The 16,026-nt window shown below is 35.0% G+C and overlaps 2 protein-coding genes across 2 annotated transcripts in view; one reads left to right on the plus strand and one right to left on the minus strand.

The window, feature by feature from the left end:
• The first annotated feature begins 610 nt into the window (after positions 1-610).
• LOC123706060 (DNA-directed RNA polymerase II subunit RPB2) lies at positions 611-4,337 on the plus strand. Its single transcript, XM_045655189.1, has one exon. It carries the CDS (start codon positions 743-745, stop codon positions 4,271-4,273), a length of 3,531 nt encoding a protein of 1,176 aa, XP_045511145.1. The 5' UTR covers positions 611-742; the 3' UTR covers positions 4,274-4,337.
• LOC123706061 (piezo-type mechanosensitive ion channel component) overlaps positions 4,330-16,026 on the minus strand; it is a 47,389-nt gene continuing 35,692 nt past the window's right edge. Inside the window, exons 35-54 of the mRNA XM_045655190.1 lie at positions 15,690-15,866; positions 14,782-14,926; positions 14,456-14,572; positions 14,133-14,299; positions 13,737-13,901; positions 12,930-13,040; positions 12,758-12,844; positions 11,947-12,094; positions 11,445-11,659; positions 11,091-11,249; positions 10,762-10,888; positions 10,378-10,524; positions 10,107-10,207; positions 9,553-9,734; positions 8,161-8,341; positions 7,620-7,717; positions 7,397-7,491; positions 6,799-6,902; positions 6,126-6,267; positions 4,330-5,482 (exon numbers count right to left, since the gene is read on the minus strand). Of these exons, the coding sequence (XP_045511146.1) occupies positions 5,336-5,482; positions 6,126-6,267; positions 6,799-6,902; positions 7,397-7,491; positions 7,620-7,717; positions 8,161-8,341; positions 9,553-9,734; positions 10,107-10,207; positions 10,378-10,524; positions 10,762-10,888; positions 11,091-11,249; positions 11,445-11,659; positions 11,947-12,094; positions 12,758-12,844; positions 12,930-13,040; positions 13,737-13,901; positions 14,133-14,299; positions 14,456-14,572; positions 14,782-14,926; positions 15,690-15,866 (2,815 nt within the window). The 3' untranslated portion in view covers positions 4,330-5,335. The remainder of the gene's footprint in view (positions 5,483-6,125; positions 6,268-6,798; positions 6,903-7,396; positions 7,492-7,619; positions 7,718-8,160; positions 8,342-9,552; positions 9,735-10,106; positions 10,208-10,377; positions 10,525-10,761; positions 10,889-11,090; positions 11,250-11,444; positions 11,660-11,946; positions 12,095-12,757; positions 12,845-12,929; positions 13,041-13,736; positions 13,902-14,132; positions 14,300-14,455; positions 14,573-14,781; positions 14,927-15,689; positions 15,867-16,026) is intronic.

Below are 16,026 nucleotides of genomic sequence, written 5' to 3' on the forward strand. Positions count from 1 at the left end.
GCTTTAATACTGAGTTGAATTTTATTTTATTTTATTTGTTTATGAACATAACAGTCGTACATGATTTAATATAAAAAAGTTCTAAAATTCACTACGACCACACAACATGTTCTATTATTAAAAAAAGAAAAACAGCATATAAAAAAAACAAGCCTCACAATGAAATTGAATATTGAAACTAGATTCTGACTCTGCAGAGGGTACAAATCCAAACTCCGCAGTCAGCAGATTAAACCGGTTTGAAAAACATAGTTTATTTATTACTATTTATTTTATTTAAAATAAAGTTTATTTTTTGTAACATAAATGCATCCACTGTTTTTTTTTTAATTCTCCATATATCTACTTTTCCAGTTTCTGGCAACACTCATGATATCGGGACGATATTATCGGATAATGTGAAAGGGCAAATTGTGTCCGATATCGGATATCGGCTATCGGCTTCCGATATCCGATATCGGACCGGACAATGTGAAAACGCTCTAAGTCAGTTACATAATTTTTACGAAAGTAACTTACAGGTGTAAAGGCGGCCTAAAGGAACTTCTGACTGTCAATTGTCAATTGTCATGCTCTCGGACATCGCAACGCCACTCGGTGGCCACTCGCCAATCGGCAAGCGCGGAGCGCCATTCGCCATTTTATTTTGTACCTCGTCACAGCGTCAGTTGAGTTGTATCTTGTAGATTGTTGTAGATATTTTGATTTTATTATTAAAATCATATAATCTATTGAAACCAGCATGTATGACACTGAAGATGATCAATATGAGGAAGAAGATGTGGAAGAAATATCATCGGAACTATGGCAAGAAGCTTGTTGGATCGTCATCAATGCATATTTTGACGAGAAAGGTTTAGTAAGACAACAGTTAGATAGTTTTGATGAATTTATTCAGATGTCCGTGCAACGTATAGTTGAAGATTCTCCACCTATTGAACTTCAAGCAGAAGCACAACATTCATCTGGTGAAATCGAAGTACCTCCCAAGTATCATTTAAAGTTCGATCAGATTTACCTTTCAAAACCAACCCATTGGGAAAAAGACGGCGCTCCATCGCCTATGATGCCTAATGAGGCACGTTTGCGTAATTTGACTTATTCTGCTCCTTTGTATGTTGATATCACTAAAACAATTGTTAAAGAAAATGAAGATCCAATAGAAACCCAGCATCAAAAAACTTTTATTGGTAAAATCCCCATCATGTTGAGGTCCACATACTGTCTGCTGAGTAATCTTACTGACAGAGATTTAACTGAACTGAATGAGTGCCCACTTGACCCTGGTGGTTATTTTATTATTAACGGGTCTGAGAAAGTGTTGATTGCTCAAGAAAAAATGGCAACAAATACTGTATATGTATTCAGCATGAAAGATGGTAAATATGCTTATAAAACTGAAATTCGTTCCTGTCTGGAACACAGCTCAAGACCTACATCAACTCTTTGGGTTAACATGATGGCTCGTGGTGGGCAAAGCATTAAAAAATCTGCTATTGGACAAAGAATTGTGGCCATTGTACCCTATATTAAACAGGAGATACCCATAATGATTGTATTCCGTGCTCTTGGATTCGTAGCAGATAGAGATATATTGGAACACATCATTTATGATTTTGATGATCCTGAAATGATGGAAATGGTAAAGCCCTCTTTGGATGAAGCTTTTGTTATTCAGGAACAAAATGTGGCTCTTAATTTTATTGGAGCGAGAGGTGCAAGACCTGGTGTAACTAAGGAAAGGCGTATAAAATATGCAAGGGAGATTTTACAAAAAGAAATGTTGCCACATGTTGGTGTGTCTGATTTTTGTGAAACAAAGAAGGCTTATTTCTTAGGATATATGGTGCATAGATTGCTTCTGGCTGCATTGGGTCGTCGTGAATTAGATGACAGAGATCACTATGGAAATAAAAGACTTGACCTAGCAGGCCCCCTGTTGGCTTTCCTGTTTCGGGGGCTATTTAAGAATCTGCTTAAAGAAGTGAGAATGTATGCGCAGAAATTTATTGACAAAGGAAAAGATTTCAACCTTGAATTAGCTATCAAAACTAAAATTATCACTGATGGTTTGAGATACTCATTGGCTACTGGAAATTGGGGTGATCAGAAAAAGGCTCATCAAGCAAGAGCTGGAGTGTCACAAGTATTGAACCGTTTAACATTTGCGTCCACACTTTCTCATTTGCGGCGTGTGAATTCACCTATTGGTCGTGATGGTAAATTAGCTAAGCCTCGCCAGCTCCATAACACCTTATGGGGAATGATTTGTCCAGCTGAAACACCCGAAGGTGCTGCTGTTGGACTTGTAAAGAATTTGGCTTTAATGGCTTATATTTCTGTTGGAAGTCAACCTTCTCCAATCTTGGAGTTCTTGGAGGAATGGTCTATGGAAAATTTGGAAGAAATAGCGCCATCAGCAATTGCAGATGCTACAAAAATATTTGTAAATGGTTGTTGGGTCGGAATTCATAGAGATCCTGAACAGTTGATGGCAACTTTAAGAAAACTGAGACGTCAAATGGATATTATTGTGTCTGAAGTCAGTATGATTCGTGATATAAGAGATAGAGAAATAAGAATATATACTGATGCAGGTAGAATTTGTCGTCCTTTGTTGATTGTAGAGAATGGAGCACTACTTCTTAAGAAGAAACACATAGATCAATTAAAAGAAAGGGATTACAATAACTATGGTTGGCAAAACTTAGTAGCTAGTGGTGTTGTTGAATACATTGATACATTGGAAGAAGAGACTGTTATGATAGCAATGAGTCCTGATGATCTTGCTCAAGTAAAAGAATATGCCTACTGTACTACATATACTCATTGTGAAATTCATCCAGCCATGATTTTAGGAGTTTGTGCATCAATTATTCCATTCCCAGATCATAACCAAAGCCCAAGAAATACTTATCAAAGTGCTATGGGTAAACAAGCTATGGGTGTTTATATCACCAACTTCCATGTAAGAATGGACACCTTAGCTCATGTACTGTACTACCCTCATAAACCGTTAGTAACTACAAGATCTATGGAATATTTGCGTTTTAGAGAATTACCTGCTGGAATTAATTCTATTGTTGCTATCTTATGTTACACAGGATACAACCAAGAAGATAGTGTAATTTTAAATGCTTCTGCTGTAGAAAGAGGATTCTTTAGATCTGTTTTCTATCGATCTTACAAAGATTCGGAATCAAAAAGAATAGGAGATCAGGAAGAGCAATTTGAAAAACCAACCAGACAAACTTGTCAGGGAATGAGAAATGCTTTGTATGATAAGTTGGATGATGACGGAATTATAGCTCCTGGTATCAGAGTTTCAGGGGATGATGTAGTCATCGGTAAAACAATTACTTTACCCGAAAATGATGATGAGTTAGAAGGAACAACTAAACGCTATTCGAAGCGTGATGCTTCTACATTCTTGCGTAATAGTGAAACTGGTATTGTTGATCAAGTAATGCTAACATTAAATAGCGAAGGGTATAAATTCTGTAAAATAAGAGTGCGATCCGTACGTATTCCTCAAATTGGCGACAAGTTTGCTTCTCGTCACGGTCAAAAAGGTACTTGCGGTATACAGTACAGACAAGAAGATATGCCTTTTACTTGCGAAGGTTTAACTCCCGATATTATTATTAATCCTCACGCCATTCCGTCTCGTATGACAATTGGTCACTTGATCGAGTGTATTCAAGGCAAAGTATCATCAAATAAAGGCGAGATTGGAGATGCCACGCCATTTAACGATGCTGTAAATGTGCAAAAAATTTCTTCACTGTTACAAGAATATGGCTATCATCTACGTGGTAACGAAGTTATGTACAACGGTCACACTGGCAGAAAGATTAATGCTCAGGTTTTTCTGGGCCCTACATATTATCAGCGTCTTAAGCACATGGTGGACGATAAAATTCACTCAAGAGCCAGGGGACCTGTGCAGATTTTAGTCCGTCAACCTATGGAAGGTAGGGCGAGAGATGGAGGTCTTCGTTTCGGTGAAATGGAACGTGATTGTCAAATCGCTCATGGCGCTGCACAATTTCTAAGAGAGCGTCTATTCGAAGTATCCGATCCATACAGAATTCATGTTTGCAATTTTTGTGGTTTGATTGCAATAGCTAATCTTCGAAATAATACATTTGAATGCAAAGGATGCAAAAACAAAACTCAGATTTCGCAAGTTAGACTTCCTTATGCAGCTAAACTTTTATTCCAGGAGTTAATGTCAATGAATATAGCACCGCGGCTGATGGTTATTGCTTAATGTTATAGTAGAATAAGGAATAATGTTTTTTAATTGAGAAAATAAAGAAAACTTCATTAACATTTTAAAGAACTTTTATTATCACAAACCACAACATTAAATGCAGCTTAAATACAACAGTTACAATAAAAAATGTACATTCATGCCACTTGTACTGGTAAATTTATGACTTCAACTAAAATCAACAAACTATTATTTCCTTAACAATTCATATATATCTACGAAATATGTGAGGTAAAGTTTGGTATGGTAGATTTAAACTGCTGTTCCATAAGAAAACACGATAACGTTAAATAAATATTTCAACATAATAAATTATAATTGATTCAAAATACAACAAGTATAGAATTTGTATAACAATATTTAGTGACATCACATATTGAGTTATTTTCATAAAGGCAGCTTATAAAAAAATATTTACAATGTCACGAAAAATCTACGCAGATACAATTTAAAAAGAAATCAGTGCATAATAATTCTTAAAATATATTAGGTATGTATAAAGAGAGCGTGTACTTCTAAGAAGTTAAATTAAGTACTACATGAAAGTGCGATAACAAGAAGGAAAGTATAAGAAATAAACAATCATTTTTTTGTCTTGTAAGTTATATATAATGTAATATTTTGTAAAGAAACAAGCACCAATAAATATTTCATTGCTGTACAACGCTTTTTATTTTTATATTTGATTGATACGAATAAATAATATACAGGACATAATTAGGTAATTTAAAGGCAGTGCGAATCGGAAGCTAACTGCTAACCGCACCGTGTTAGGTGTGAAGAAGTAAAAAATTATCCTAAAATCTATAAAAATATCAAATGACGTGATCGTTCACACTTTCTCTGTGTGACGTCGAGAGGACGAGTGTAATCATATAGTCAGAATGTAGTCACTTTGTAATGTGTTCAAATTCTTATAAAGAAAATTATACATCATTTGTTCTTGTCCTAATTACAAGTACGCACATAGTTGGACGTTTGATGAGTATGAAAAATATCAAATTTATTTTTTTCAAACGCAAGATGTACCTAGCTTCAGAGATTAGTGTTATATTTAAATCACTGCGGAGCGGGCAGAGCTCTTTGTTCCTGGCTATCTTCTTCCTTCGGCCGACTCCATTTTATCATAGTTTCAGGTGACCGATACAAGAACACTAATTTGGCGAAGAGATCCTCTTCCAGCGTCAACTCGAGTGCTTCGCGAACCTTTAAATAAAATTATAATTAATATGACATATAGAGCGTTTTCATTCCACTTGAAATAACACACTATTTTTAACTCCATCTATGTAAATTACGGCCCGTTTAAATTAACATTTCTTTAATTTGGGATTTTATCTAGAATTTACAGTATTAGGTCATTAATATAATTGAAAAACAGTTTTTATAAGCAAATCATTTTAATCTATACTAATATGTACTAAGTTTTCGCCCGCGCAGTCAAAGAAAAGCCGCATAATTCCCGTTCCCGTGGGATTTCCGGGATTGCGTCATTTTCCTTGGATAAAAAGTAGCCTATGTCCTTTCTCGGGTATCAAAATATCTCCACTTACCAAATTTTATGAAAATTGGTTCAGTAGTTTAGGCGTGATTGAGTAACAGACAGATAGGCAGAGTTACTTTCGCATTTACAATATTAATAAAGTATGGATTATAAAGCTGAAAAGTTTGTTTGTTTGGACGCGCTAATCTCAAAAACTACTGGTCCAATTTGATAAATTATTTCAGTGTTAGATAGCCCATTTATCGAGGAAAGCTATTTATCATCACGCTAAGACGGTGAAATGCCAACGCCGGTGAAAGATACAATTTTATACGAACAAAACATATGTAAAATTATATGATTTACCAAGTAAATGTCGAGGCACAGTTGTAGCACGCGGTCCACATTGGGCAGATCGTCGAACATGATCTTGGTGTAGATGCCGGAGAAGAAGCCGCGCAGCACTCGAGACGCGAGGAACACGAATGTCGTGTATAGACCGATGATACTGGAAATTGTTTTTGTAAATATAATAATTATTATGAGCGCAAGAGCAAGTAAAATAGCCAGGATTCATTAAAAAATATTTTATTCACACTACTAGAACTTAATTACTTAAATATTTTCGTCGCTTTTGGGAACGACACGTAAAATATTTATTTTATTTATTTATTTATTTATACTTTATTGTACATATATATATACCAGACAGAGAATAGATACAATAATTCAAAACAAAAGAAACTAACACAAAGGCACATATGTACGAAAAGGCGGCCTTATTGCTTTAAAGCAATCTCTTCCAGGCAACCCTGTTGGCACGGAATGTTGAACGTGAACGCGAAGGCACAAAATAAAAAACGAGAATAGAAATAAGTAATACATAGGTACTTAATTAAAAATAATTATATTTCAGAAGATTTTACAAATATTTTTACAAAAAAAAATTAATGCGTATTTGTTAAATTTGTTGTCTTCATTATTATAATAAGGAAAACATTACATTACATAAACTAAATACAATAAAATAAAAACTTACCCGCCACCCGATATGAAGTTAAGCGTCTCTGGGAACAGTTTATCGTTGAACGTGTACATGACCAGCATGTCGCAGTTGTTCATTGGTATCGGTGCAAGCGGATCCTGAAAATTACATTTTTTTACTCAATTACTTAAAAAATTGGCCTAAATTATGGGTAGGTACATACGTTTAACATTATTTAATACTAGGTTATCGCCCGCGGCTTCGCCTGCGCAGTCATAGAAAAACCGCATAGTTCTCGTTCCCGTGGGATTTCCGGGATTGCGTCATTTTCCCGGGATAAAAAGTAGCCTATGTCCTTTCTCGGATATCAAAATATCTCCATACCAAATTTCATGAAAATTGGTTCAATAGTTTAGGCGTGATTGAGTAACAGACAGACAGACAGACAGAGTTACTTTCGCATTTATAATATTAGTATGGATTAGTATGGATTTTGTTTAACAGTGAAGCAGATTTACAGAAAATAGTACAGATTAAATTTGTAAACAGGCTAGACGTGTAATTTTGTATTTTAAAAATAACATCTATTCGAAAAGCACGTCTAATGGTATTGGTATATAAATTAGTTAAGAAAATTGTATTAAAAGTTTACCCTTTCTTCGCAAGATTCATGGACTCTCCAATAACTGGAATTTCTATCTCTTTCTAAACGTAATTTAACATCTCTATACGACCTCGATTCATCATCTGTAAAAAATAATTTAATCAAAGATTTAAAATAAACATTATTTCTATGCAAACTATATAAAAATATATTTTTCATTGCATTTAAAATTTTAATAAAATTTTTTCATTATCATGTTATTATATCTTACATCCATCGGGATCGGGAGGCATCAATTGGAAAGCGGCTTTTGTAGTTCCTTTATTAAATACTTTCACGAACTTGGGGAATACATGTTTAACGTTTAACCTAAAACAAAGAAAACAACATACAATTCACACAAACTTCCGAAATAATAGAAAAATGATTTGTTCTTCTTATTTATTCGTCTTTCCTATTCATAGCATATTACAATTCAGTATTTCCTGATATTAATCTATTAATAAGATTGATCAAAATTAAAAACTCTACTTCTTTCTGATTAAATCAATTTAAATTAACTCTAAATAGTAATTGCATAAGGTATATATAGCTTTCCGCCGGCGGCACCGCCCGCGGTTTCAAAGAAAAACTCGCATAGTTCCCGTTCCCGTGGAATTTCTGGGATAAAACCTATCCTATATTACTCGTGGATAATGTAGCTTTCGAATGGTGAAAGAATTTTTAAAATCGGTCCAGTAGTTTATGAGCCTATTCATTACAATCAAACAAACAAAGTTTTCCTTTATAATATAAGTGTAGATTTATCTCACCAATCATCTGGACGCGCCGTGCCAGCTAGTAAATTGAGTAAGGTATCTCTTTCAGGATTCCTTTTTCCATTAATAAATGCATCCAGCGGCACTTCTCGATTATTCTCTATGGTCGGTGGGTTTTGTGGATTGTTACTCAGATGCGTTATTACATATGTGAATTTCACGGAAAGTGATGCATCTGAAAAAAATAATACATTAATTATCAATCTGAACAGGTACTTATGAACCGGGAGTTTATTTTTCCAACTTATAAAATTCCACAATTAGAATTATTGGTCTAGTATGCACTGAACTTCGCGCGATTCTTATCAGTTGAATTCAGTTCTTAGCTGAGAAACACGTGTACATATAGATTTTCTCAGAAGCGCCGTTGCACGTCTGAGCGATTCGCGCGAATTTTATTCCGTTGCCGCAACCGGTAGCACATTTTACTCGATTTTGAGCTTTATTTTCGAGGTTTTAGAGAGTAAATTCCCACTAACTAGATAGCGCTTCTCTCTCGAGGCGGTCGAGCTCCGGCGGGGAGATGTTCCACACTGCGGTGGAGTTGGGGTTGATGGTGACTATGACGAATATTATTACTAGTATTATTGCCACTAACGAGGGTTTTCACTACAAGTAATGTCATACATGATACAACGCCGCTCGGACATTTTACTCGATTTTGAGCTTTATTTTCGAGGTTTTAGAGAGTAAATTCCCACTAACTAGATAGCGCTTCTCTCTCGAGGCGGTCGAGCTCCGGCGGGGAGATGTTCCACACTGCGGTGGAGTTGGGGTTGATGGTGACTATGACGAATATTATTACTAGTATTATTGCCACTAACGAGGGTTTTCACTACAAGTAATGTCATACATGATACAACGCCGCTCGGACATTTTACTCGATTTTGAGCTTTATTTTCGAGGTTTTAGAGAGTAAATTCCCACTAACTAGATAGCGCTTCTCTCTCGAGGCGGTCGAGCTCCGGCGGGGAGATGTTCCACACTGCGGTGGAGTTGGGGTTGAAGGTGACTATGACCAAACTTACGAGTATTATTGCCACTAAATAGGGTTTTCACTACAAGTAATGTGTCATACAACGCCGCTCGGATATTTTACTCGATTTTTAACCGACTTCAAAAAAAAGGAGGAGGTTATTAATTCCGCCGGTGTGTTTTTTTATTTATGTATGTACACCGATTACTCCGAGGTTTCTGAACCGATTTACGTGATTATTTTTTTGTTCGATGCGGGATGGTGTCGAATTGGTCCCATAAAAATTTTATTCGGATAGGCCCAGTAGTCTTTATTTTATGAGCATTTTTGTCTGTATTTGTGTTGTTTTTAACGCAGTTATCACTTGTGAGCTTTATTTTCGAGGTATTAGAGAGTAAATTCCCACTTACTAGACAACGCTTCTCTCTCGAGGCGGTCGAGCTCCGGCGGGGAGATGTTCCACACTGCGGTGGAGTTGGGGTTGATGGTGACGACGGCCACGTCGTTGTACATGTAGTTGGAGAGGAACGTCTGCGCGGTGCGGTCGCGCGCGTACATGTTGCTCAGCTGCGTGTAGTCTTGCTCTGTGAAACTGGAAATAGTATGGTGTTCGGTTATTTGTATAGGATTTGGAGTTGATCGATGCGTGTAGTTTCGCTGTGTGAAAGTGAAAATGTGAGGTTGTACTATAGATGTTTGGTTAAATGTAATTTTACTTTGATTGTGTTTGCGGAAGGATAAAAAAAACAATAAAAAAAATCTTAGACTTTTATTCACAAAAAAGTTTTTTTCTCTATTTTCTCTAATTAGCTAAAACACAGCTTTAAAAAATTTCAATAAAAGTTATTAAATTTAACATACCTAGTCTTATTTTTTTTTACGTCATTGAAGAAATTTCTTAACACATTATGTTTAAAGCATTCATGATAACAAAACTATGAATAGTTTAAAATTGAATACTTACACATCAATATTGTGTGATTGCGCCGACATTTGATATACTGGTAGGAACGGTCCAATGCGTATTTTGACGGTTACATCTGTGGGCGGATTGGGTTCACCGACCTACACAAAAACAATAATATGCCATCACTGAATTTTTTTTGTTCAATTTATTTAGGGTCATCATTTGTTCAAATTGGATTAAAAACAATCGCAATTTACTTTTTGCAGAAGTTATTTTTTCCAAAAACTTACCTACACCTTTCTTAATATAATAATTTTGAGTTACTTACGGAATTTCCAAAAGCAAAGAAAACGAGCGGGAACCAGATAATAGCAATGACAAACGCTAAAACGCCTCCTCCTAATAAATACTTCGATGTAGTGGACTTCTTGACGCCGCGAGGTTGCGGGAATTCGTCTTCTACATATCGAGAACACTGAAAACGTAAATTAAAATTGATTGAATTCAAGACAATAAAATCAAATGGTTGGTTAATTATCTTTGTATGTAGATGTATTTTTAAGTACTGATAAAGAAAAAAAAAAAAAGAAAAAGAAAAAGTGAAGAATTGAAGAATGTGAAGAAGTAATATAAAACAAATAAATGTCTATGAGTTCAAAAAGGTTTCATTACTACGTAAATGTTAATGTTTGTTCTAAATCGTATACTATACCTTAAGCAAGAAAACACTGGCGAATATATCTTCCATTTTGAGCCAGTCCATGAGGGTCATAGATGTATCTGTCCATATCCAATCCATGAGTGTACGTAATTCGAATAAGAATGGAACCGCCATAAATCTAAATAACAAAGAATGTAGATTACTGTAGTTTAATTACTAACTTAAAAATCACTTATTAATCTGATATTTTCATTTAGTAAAGAAAGACACAATATAAACCGTTGTCAGTTATAACTGTTTTGAATATAGAAATAAAACAGTTTATAGCATTCATTATCACTATTTTAAACGAAGCTGCCAATATATTTCTATAAACATACCCTCTAAAGCAGATCATATTCAGGAAGTTATAGGACTTGCAGAGGAAGTTTCCAATAATTCGTCTTGGATATCCGCATCGGATCTGATACGCAGATAGTAGCAAGTAGACGCTCTTCACCATATACCACATAGGAGGAGGGAGTAGCGTGTTGAATGTTCTGAAAATTGTAGTATATTTTTTAAATTAATTAGTTTGTATTTTAAATATAAAATAGATAGACTATTGTGTAAAATAATGTTATAACACCACATTAAATCTTGATGAGTAATACAAAGAAAAGGTAATAATGAAACAACTATGTTTCAGTTTTAAGATTTTCAAAAGAGACAAAAACTCTTCATGATTCATTTACCTTTCAGTGATAAAAGGCAGAACAAAGAACATCCATATGTGAACGCCAATAATCAACGCATATTGGAACAATATTTTGCCCAACATGAACTTGCGTAAATATAGCGCTCGGTCGATGATGATCAAAGCGAATTGTAATATCAACATCACTAGGAACGGTATGGGCACTTTGTTTTCCTCAAAGTAGGCTTGAACACCGCCATCGCCTTGATGTGTCTGAAATAAAGTTTTTTGTTAGTCTCTTTAATGGAAATTGTGCATTGACAAAAAATTGTTTCAGTTTATATTATAACAATAGGATATTCCTTAAGTTGAAAAGTTAAGTCACATCCATTTAATAGCCTACCAGTAATATCCTGCAAAGACTTATTAGTAATAAGTTGCACATTAATTCTCATATATACCCATAAATATGACCTAAAATATATTATGAGTGTAAAGTCCCTAATATATTTTAAAATCAGTTAAATAAGCATTTTCTACCAATTACTGTCGTAACTCACCCCAAAAGCAGCAAATCCAAATATAACAACAAGGAAGTTGAAGAAATCGCACAGGAACATGTACGCGTACACGTCCGCAGTGACGCGCGCGCCCGGCGCCAACATGCGCTCGAAGAAGCGCTGCGTCGGGCTGAGGTAGCGCTTTATGCTGGAAAGTACGATAAATTATTTTCGGTAATTAATTAAATACGGTGGAAAAATAAAGTGTTAATTCTTTTCGGTAACAATAAAGCGCTGGAAATAGGGCTTAGGTAGCGTTTTATACTGGAAAGTATGGTTATAAAAGTTAATAATTTTCGGCAATTTTAATGCGGTGGAAGGAGAGTAACGTTTATGTGTCATATTAATTAAATTAAAATAGCTTAATACGCTCTGGCCAGTGTCGGCGTAAGGGCCACTGACACCCCGGGTGAAAATATTGTGGCGCCCACTTGAGGGAAGCAATATCAAGTGTTAGGTTAACCAACTTCAGACCTCCAGAATTTGTCGCCCTGGGCCATTGCCCCCTCAAGCCCCTCCCCGAGCCAGTAACGACGGTACTGGCTCTGGCTTAAGTTATCCTACTGATAGGGATGTGGGTAACTAAGTATTTCGAAATTATGTGTAAATTCGACCGATCTTTCAAAAGTGAAATTAAATGTATATTTCAGTAATGAATTCAAATCTCAGGCAACAGCAGATGCCAATATGCGCACGTATATTTTCTGACCAATTTTTCATCATGAAGATAAATTACATCAATGCCTCCCCAGTGAGACATTTAAATTTGAGTAGTACGAAATAGAACAACAATATAAAGAAATTAACTTACGATAACAGTATCACATTGGGATAATGCTGATATGTATCTTCTAACGTTGTGTTGACGGTAATTATTGGTTCTTCATCATCGTTTACACTGAAAGAAATACATTTTGAAGTTAGATATGAGAACTCTCATTTATAAAAGATGAATTTAATAACTCTTTTAAAATTAACATTACCCATATTCATCTGGTTCTTTAGAGGGTCCGGGTTCGTCATGACGTTCTTCTAATTGCGGCAAATTACCTTCGCTTGTCGGTAATACACCGTTTGAACTGGATCCGTTTGCTCTATAAAATATTATTTTATTATATTTCCTTTTCATAAACCCTTTTATCGTCACAATTACTACTTAATATTTTACATTTCTAATGATTACTCTTCTAGATCCTCTTTTATTCAACATTGCTTAATACAGAACTACACGAGTTTCAAGTTAGGACATAAGCAATATTTATTATCAATGCTTATTTATACATTATTTAATTACATATTAAGGGTTTTTATTTAATTATAAGATCAAACTACAACACTATCTATAGAAACAAAATAAAATAAATTTTACGTGTATATGGACGATCTATCCCTATTCTTCAACATCACAGTGCGCCTCCGCCCCACACCTCTGTCTGTCCGTATACACATCGTTTATTCTCACTCTTTACTTTTTTATATATTTATTTGTTAATAATTAAAAAGGGTAATTGCAGTTTAGTTGGCTATTATATGTAGGTACAACATTCTTGCAAATTTTTTAACACATAATTTTAAAAGAAATACGTAGTTAATAATGTGTACCTCTTAATACAACCATTTAATCTTATCTATTAATTAATTATAAGCTAGATCTAATATATAAAACATTCTGTTATAGAAATCTCTTAAAATTATATTTTCCTCAAGAAGAATGGAACTAATTTAAAGGTATGTAAAAAATTAAAAATCCAATCTAGACAATAACAAATAGAAATACAAATATAACTCACGGGCCGATCCTCTCGTGCATTTGCACGTACTTTTGCCCCACTTCTGCGCCCCGCCCCTCCACTAGCATCTGCGTGTCCTCCGCGGTTAGCGGATAATCCCTGTCTTCTTGCAGTTCCACTTCTGGGCTGGATTCCTTCCACAGCCCTAGGGATTTTAGCATGAACCTGCCGAGATATATTTTTGATTGAGTTGATGGATTATTTATTTTTGATTATTCATTATTGAAGGAAAAATTGAACTTTATTGAGAGAAGTTCCAAGTATAGTAATTGGAAAAACATATACGTTTGAAATTGGCCACCCAAATGGTTTATTAATATCTTCTATCCTTAGTTCACATCGGAGAGCTATCCTGTAATACCTAATGTTTCAAGAAATATATTTAAAATAACACACCTGTGTAAAAAGATAATAAGCAGCAACAACAGATCATACAGCGCATAATTGTACTTCCTTTCGATGCCTATAATTCGTGGCGCAGTGAAAGGCATGTTAGCCGGTATTGCCTTTTGGTTCCAAGGCAATATCTCAAATTGGAACATGCTTTTTATCAGTACTATGACCTAAATTGAAAAAAAAAGAAACAAATATTAGTATGAGTATAACACATACAGTATTTATTTATTTATTTATGACACTTTATTGTACAATACCAGTAATAAGAACAGCTGTAAGTATGCATATTTACACAGATTAGTTATATAAAATAAAAACCTTACCTCAGTATAAGCGATCAGAGTGACCCAAAATGTTTTAGTCGGTCTTGGTATTGTTAAAGTTCCCCACAAGAAGACCATCAGAGGCAGTGGAATAGACAATATTGTAGCTGATTGAATCTGTAACAATTAGCCACACTTAAAGTACGAATATTAATTAATAACTAAATTAATAACAAACCAGGATCGGGCCGCTTGGGGCTCAAAGGGTTAAAAAAGAGGAAGAAGAAGGAAGGATTATATCTCCTCTTTTAAATATAGACCATGTTAACGTTACGTTACGTTACGTTACGTATTTATTCGTATTTCAGTCAATTGTGACGTTTTACCTGATTAATAAACACCATGATATAGCACACGATGTCTGTATGCGCCAATACCGCATACCACAGAGCATATCCGAGGTGCACTAGCGGTGACTTGTCTTGTTTGAACATTGAGTCGTCTTGTTCCTCCAATGTCGTGATGTCTTTACTGTAATCAATTAGATAACGTGAATACATGAACATAATTAGTATAGCAAATATGTATGTATAGAAACTTTTTAGGTAGATCAAAAGGTGACACAGAAAATACAATATAGACACACTTACAGCACTCTTTTTTCGTATATTGCTGCAAGTTAGGAAAATAGGGTATAGTGCAGAAAAGCAGATAGTTAAGTATATCGATAAAGTTATTTTTACAAAAGTTACCCGCTATAAGTGTTTAATCAAAGATAGGTAATAGATAAAAATAAGGACAAAGAGGAAATAAATTTTTCGTGAAAATTCCTTGTTATGCTTCACAGTATATTGTAATTACGCTGAAAAGACAACTTGCACGACAAAATACACAAAACTTACCTTTGTATTTATATAAAATGCTTAAGCTACAACGACGTTATAAAAGACAAGAATAGAAGAAAATGGAATTATAAAACATCCAGCAAGCGACGACGAAAAACACCAAATGGGAAGTGTACTGTATAATTATATTACTGAGTAATACCAGACATACTATTTGGGATCAACGATTTGTCTTACTCTATTTTTAATTTATTTTGTTATTTAAGTAAAGAAAATCATCTGTCAAAATACACTTGGGATATCCATATATAGATACGTGATCAAAACATTAAAATGCGTGTCCATATCAACAAGTAGGCACACCAAATCTATACCCAAGTCTTTAATGCATTTTTCAATTAAAATTAGAACAATCCCGCCAATAGTACACTCCCCAAGCGAGCCAGCACCTTTCCGTGGTCTGCAAGCTAAACGCGCTCTCGTGTTCTGACGTGTCGTCGTCAGACGGCGTGGAGGGAGACGCTGTGGAGGGAGACGGTGAGGGCGGCGGGCTCGCGTCCAGACCGCGCTCCATACTCGGCGCCAGTATGCGGATCTCCGGCACGCTTATCTCACTTAACTTACGGCTGGAAACACGCCCATGTTTTATACTTACCGGTGTTGGGAGAGTTTGGTATATTTGTATGGAATGTATGAATTTTAGAATGTGTATGATGAATAAAAAGGCAAAGTAATGAATGAATTTTATTGATTTTAAATATCATTCTAATTAGTTTGGTTCTATAA

The sequence above is a fragment of the Colias croceus genome, chromosome 3 (genome assembly GCF_905220415.1).
Source record: "Colias croceus chromosome 3, ilColCroc2.1".
Lineage (NCBI taxonomy): Eukaryota > Metazoa > Arthropoda > Insecta > Lepidoptera > Pieridae > Colias > Colias croceus.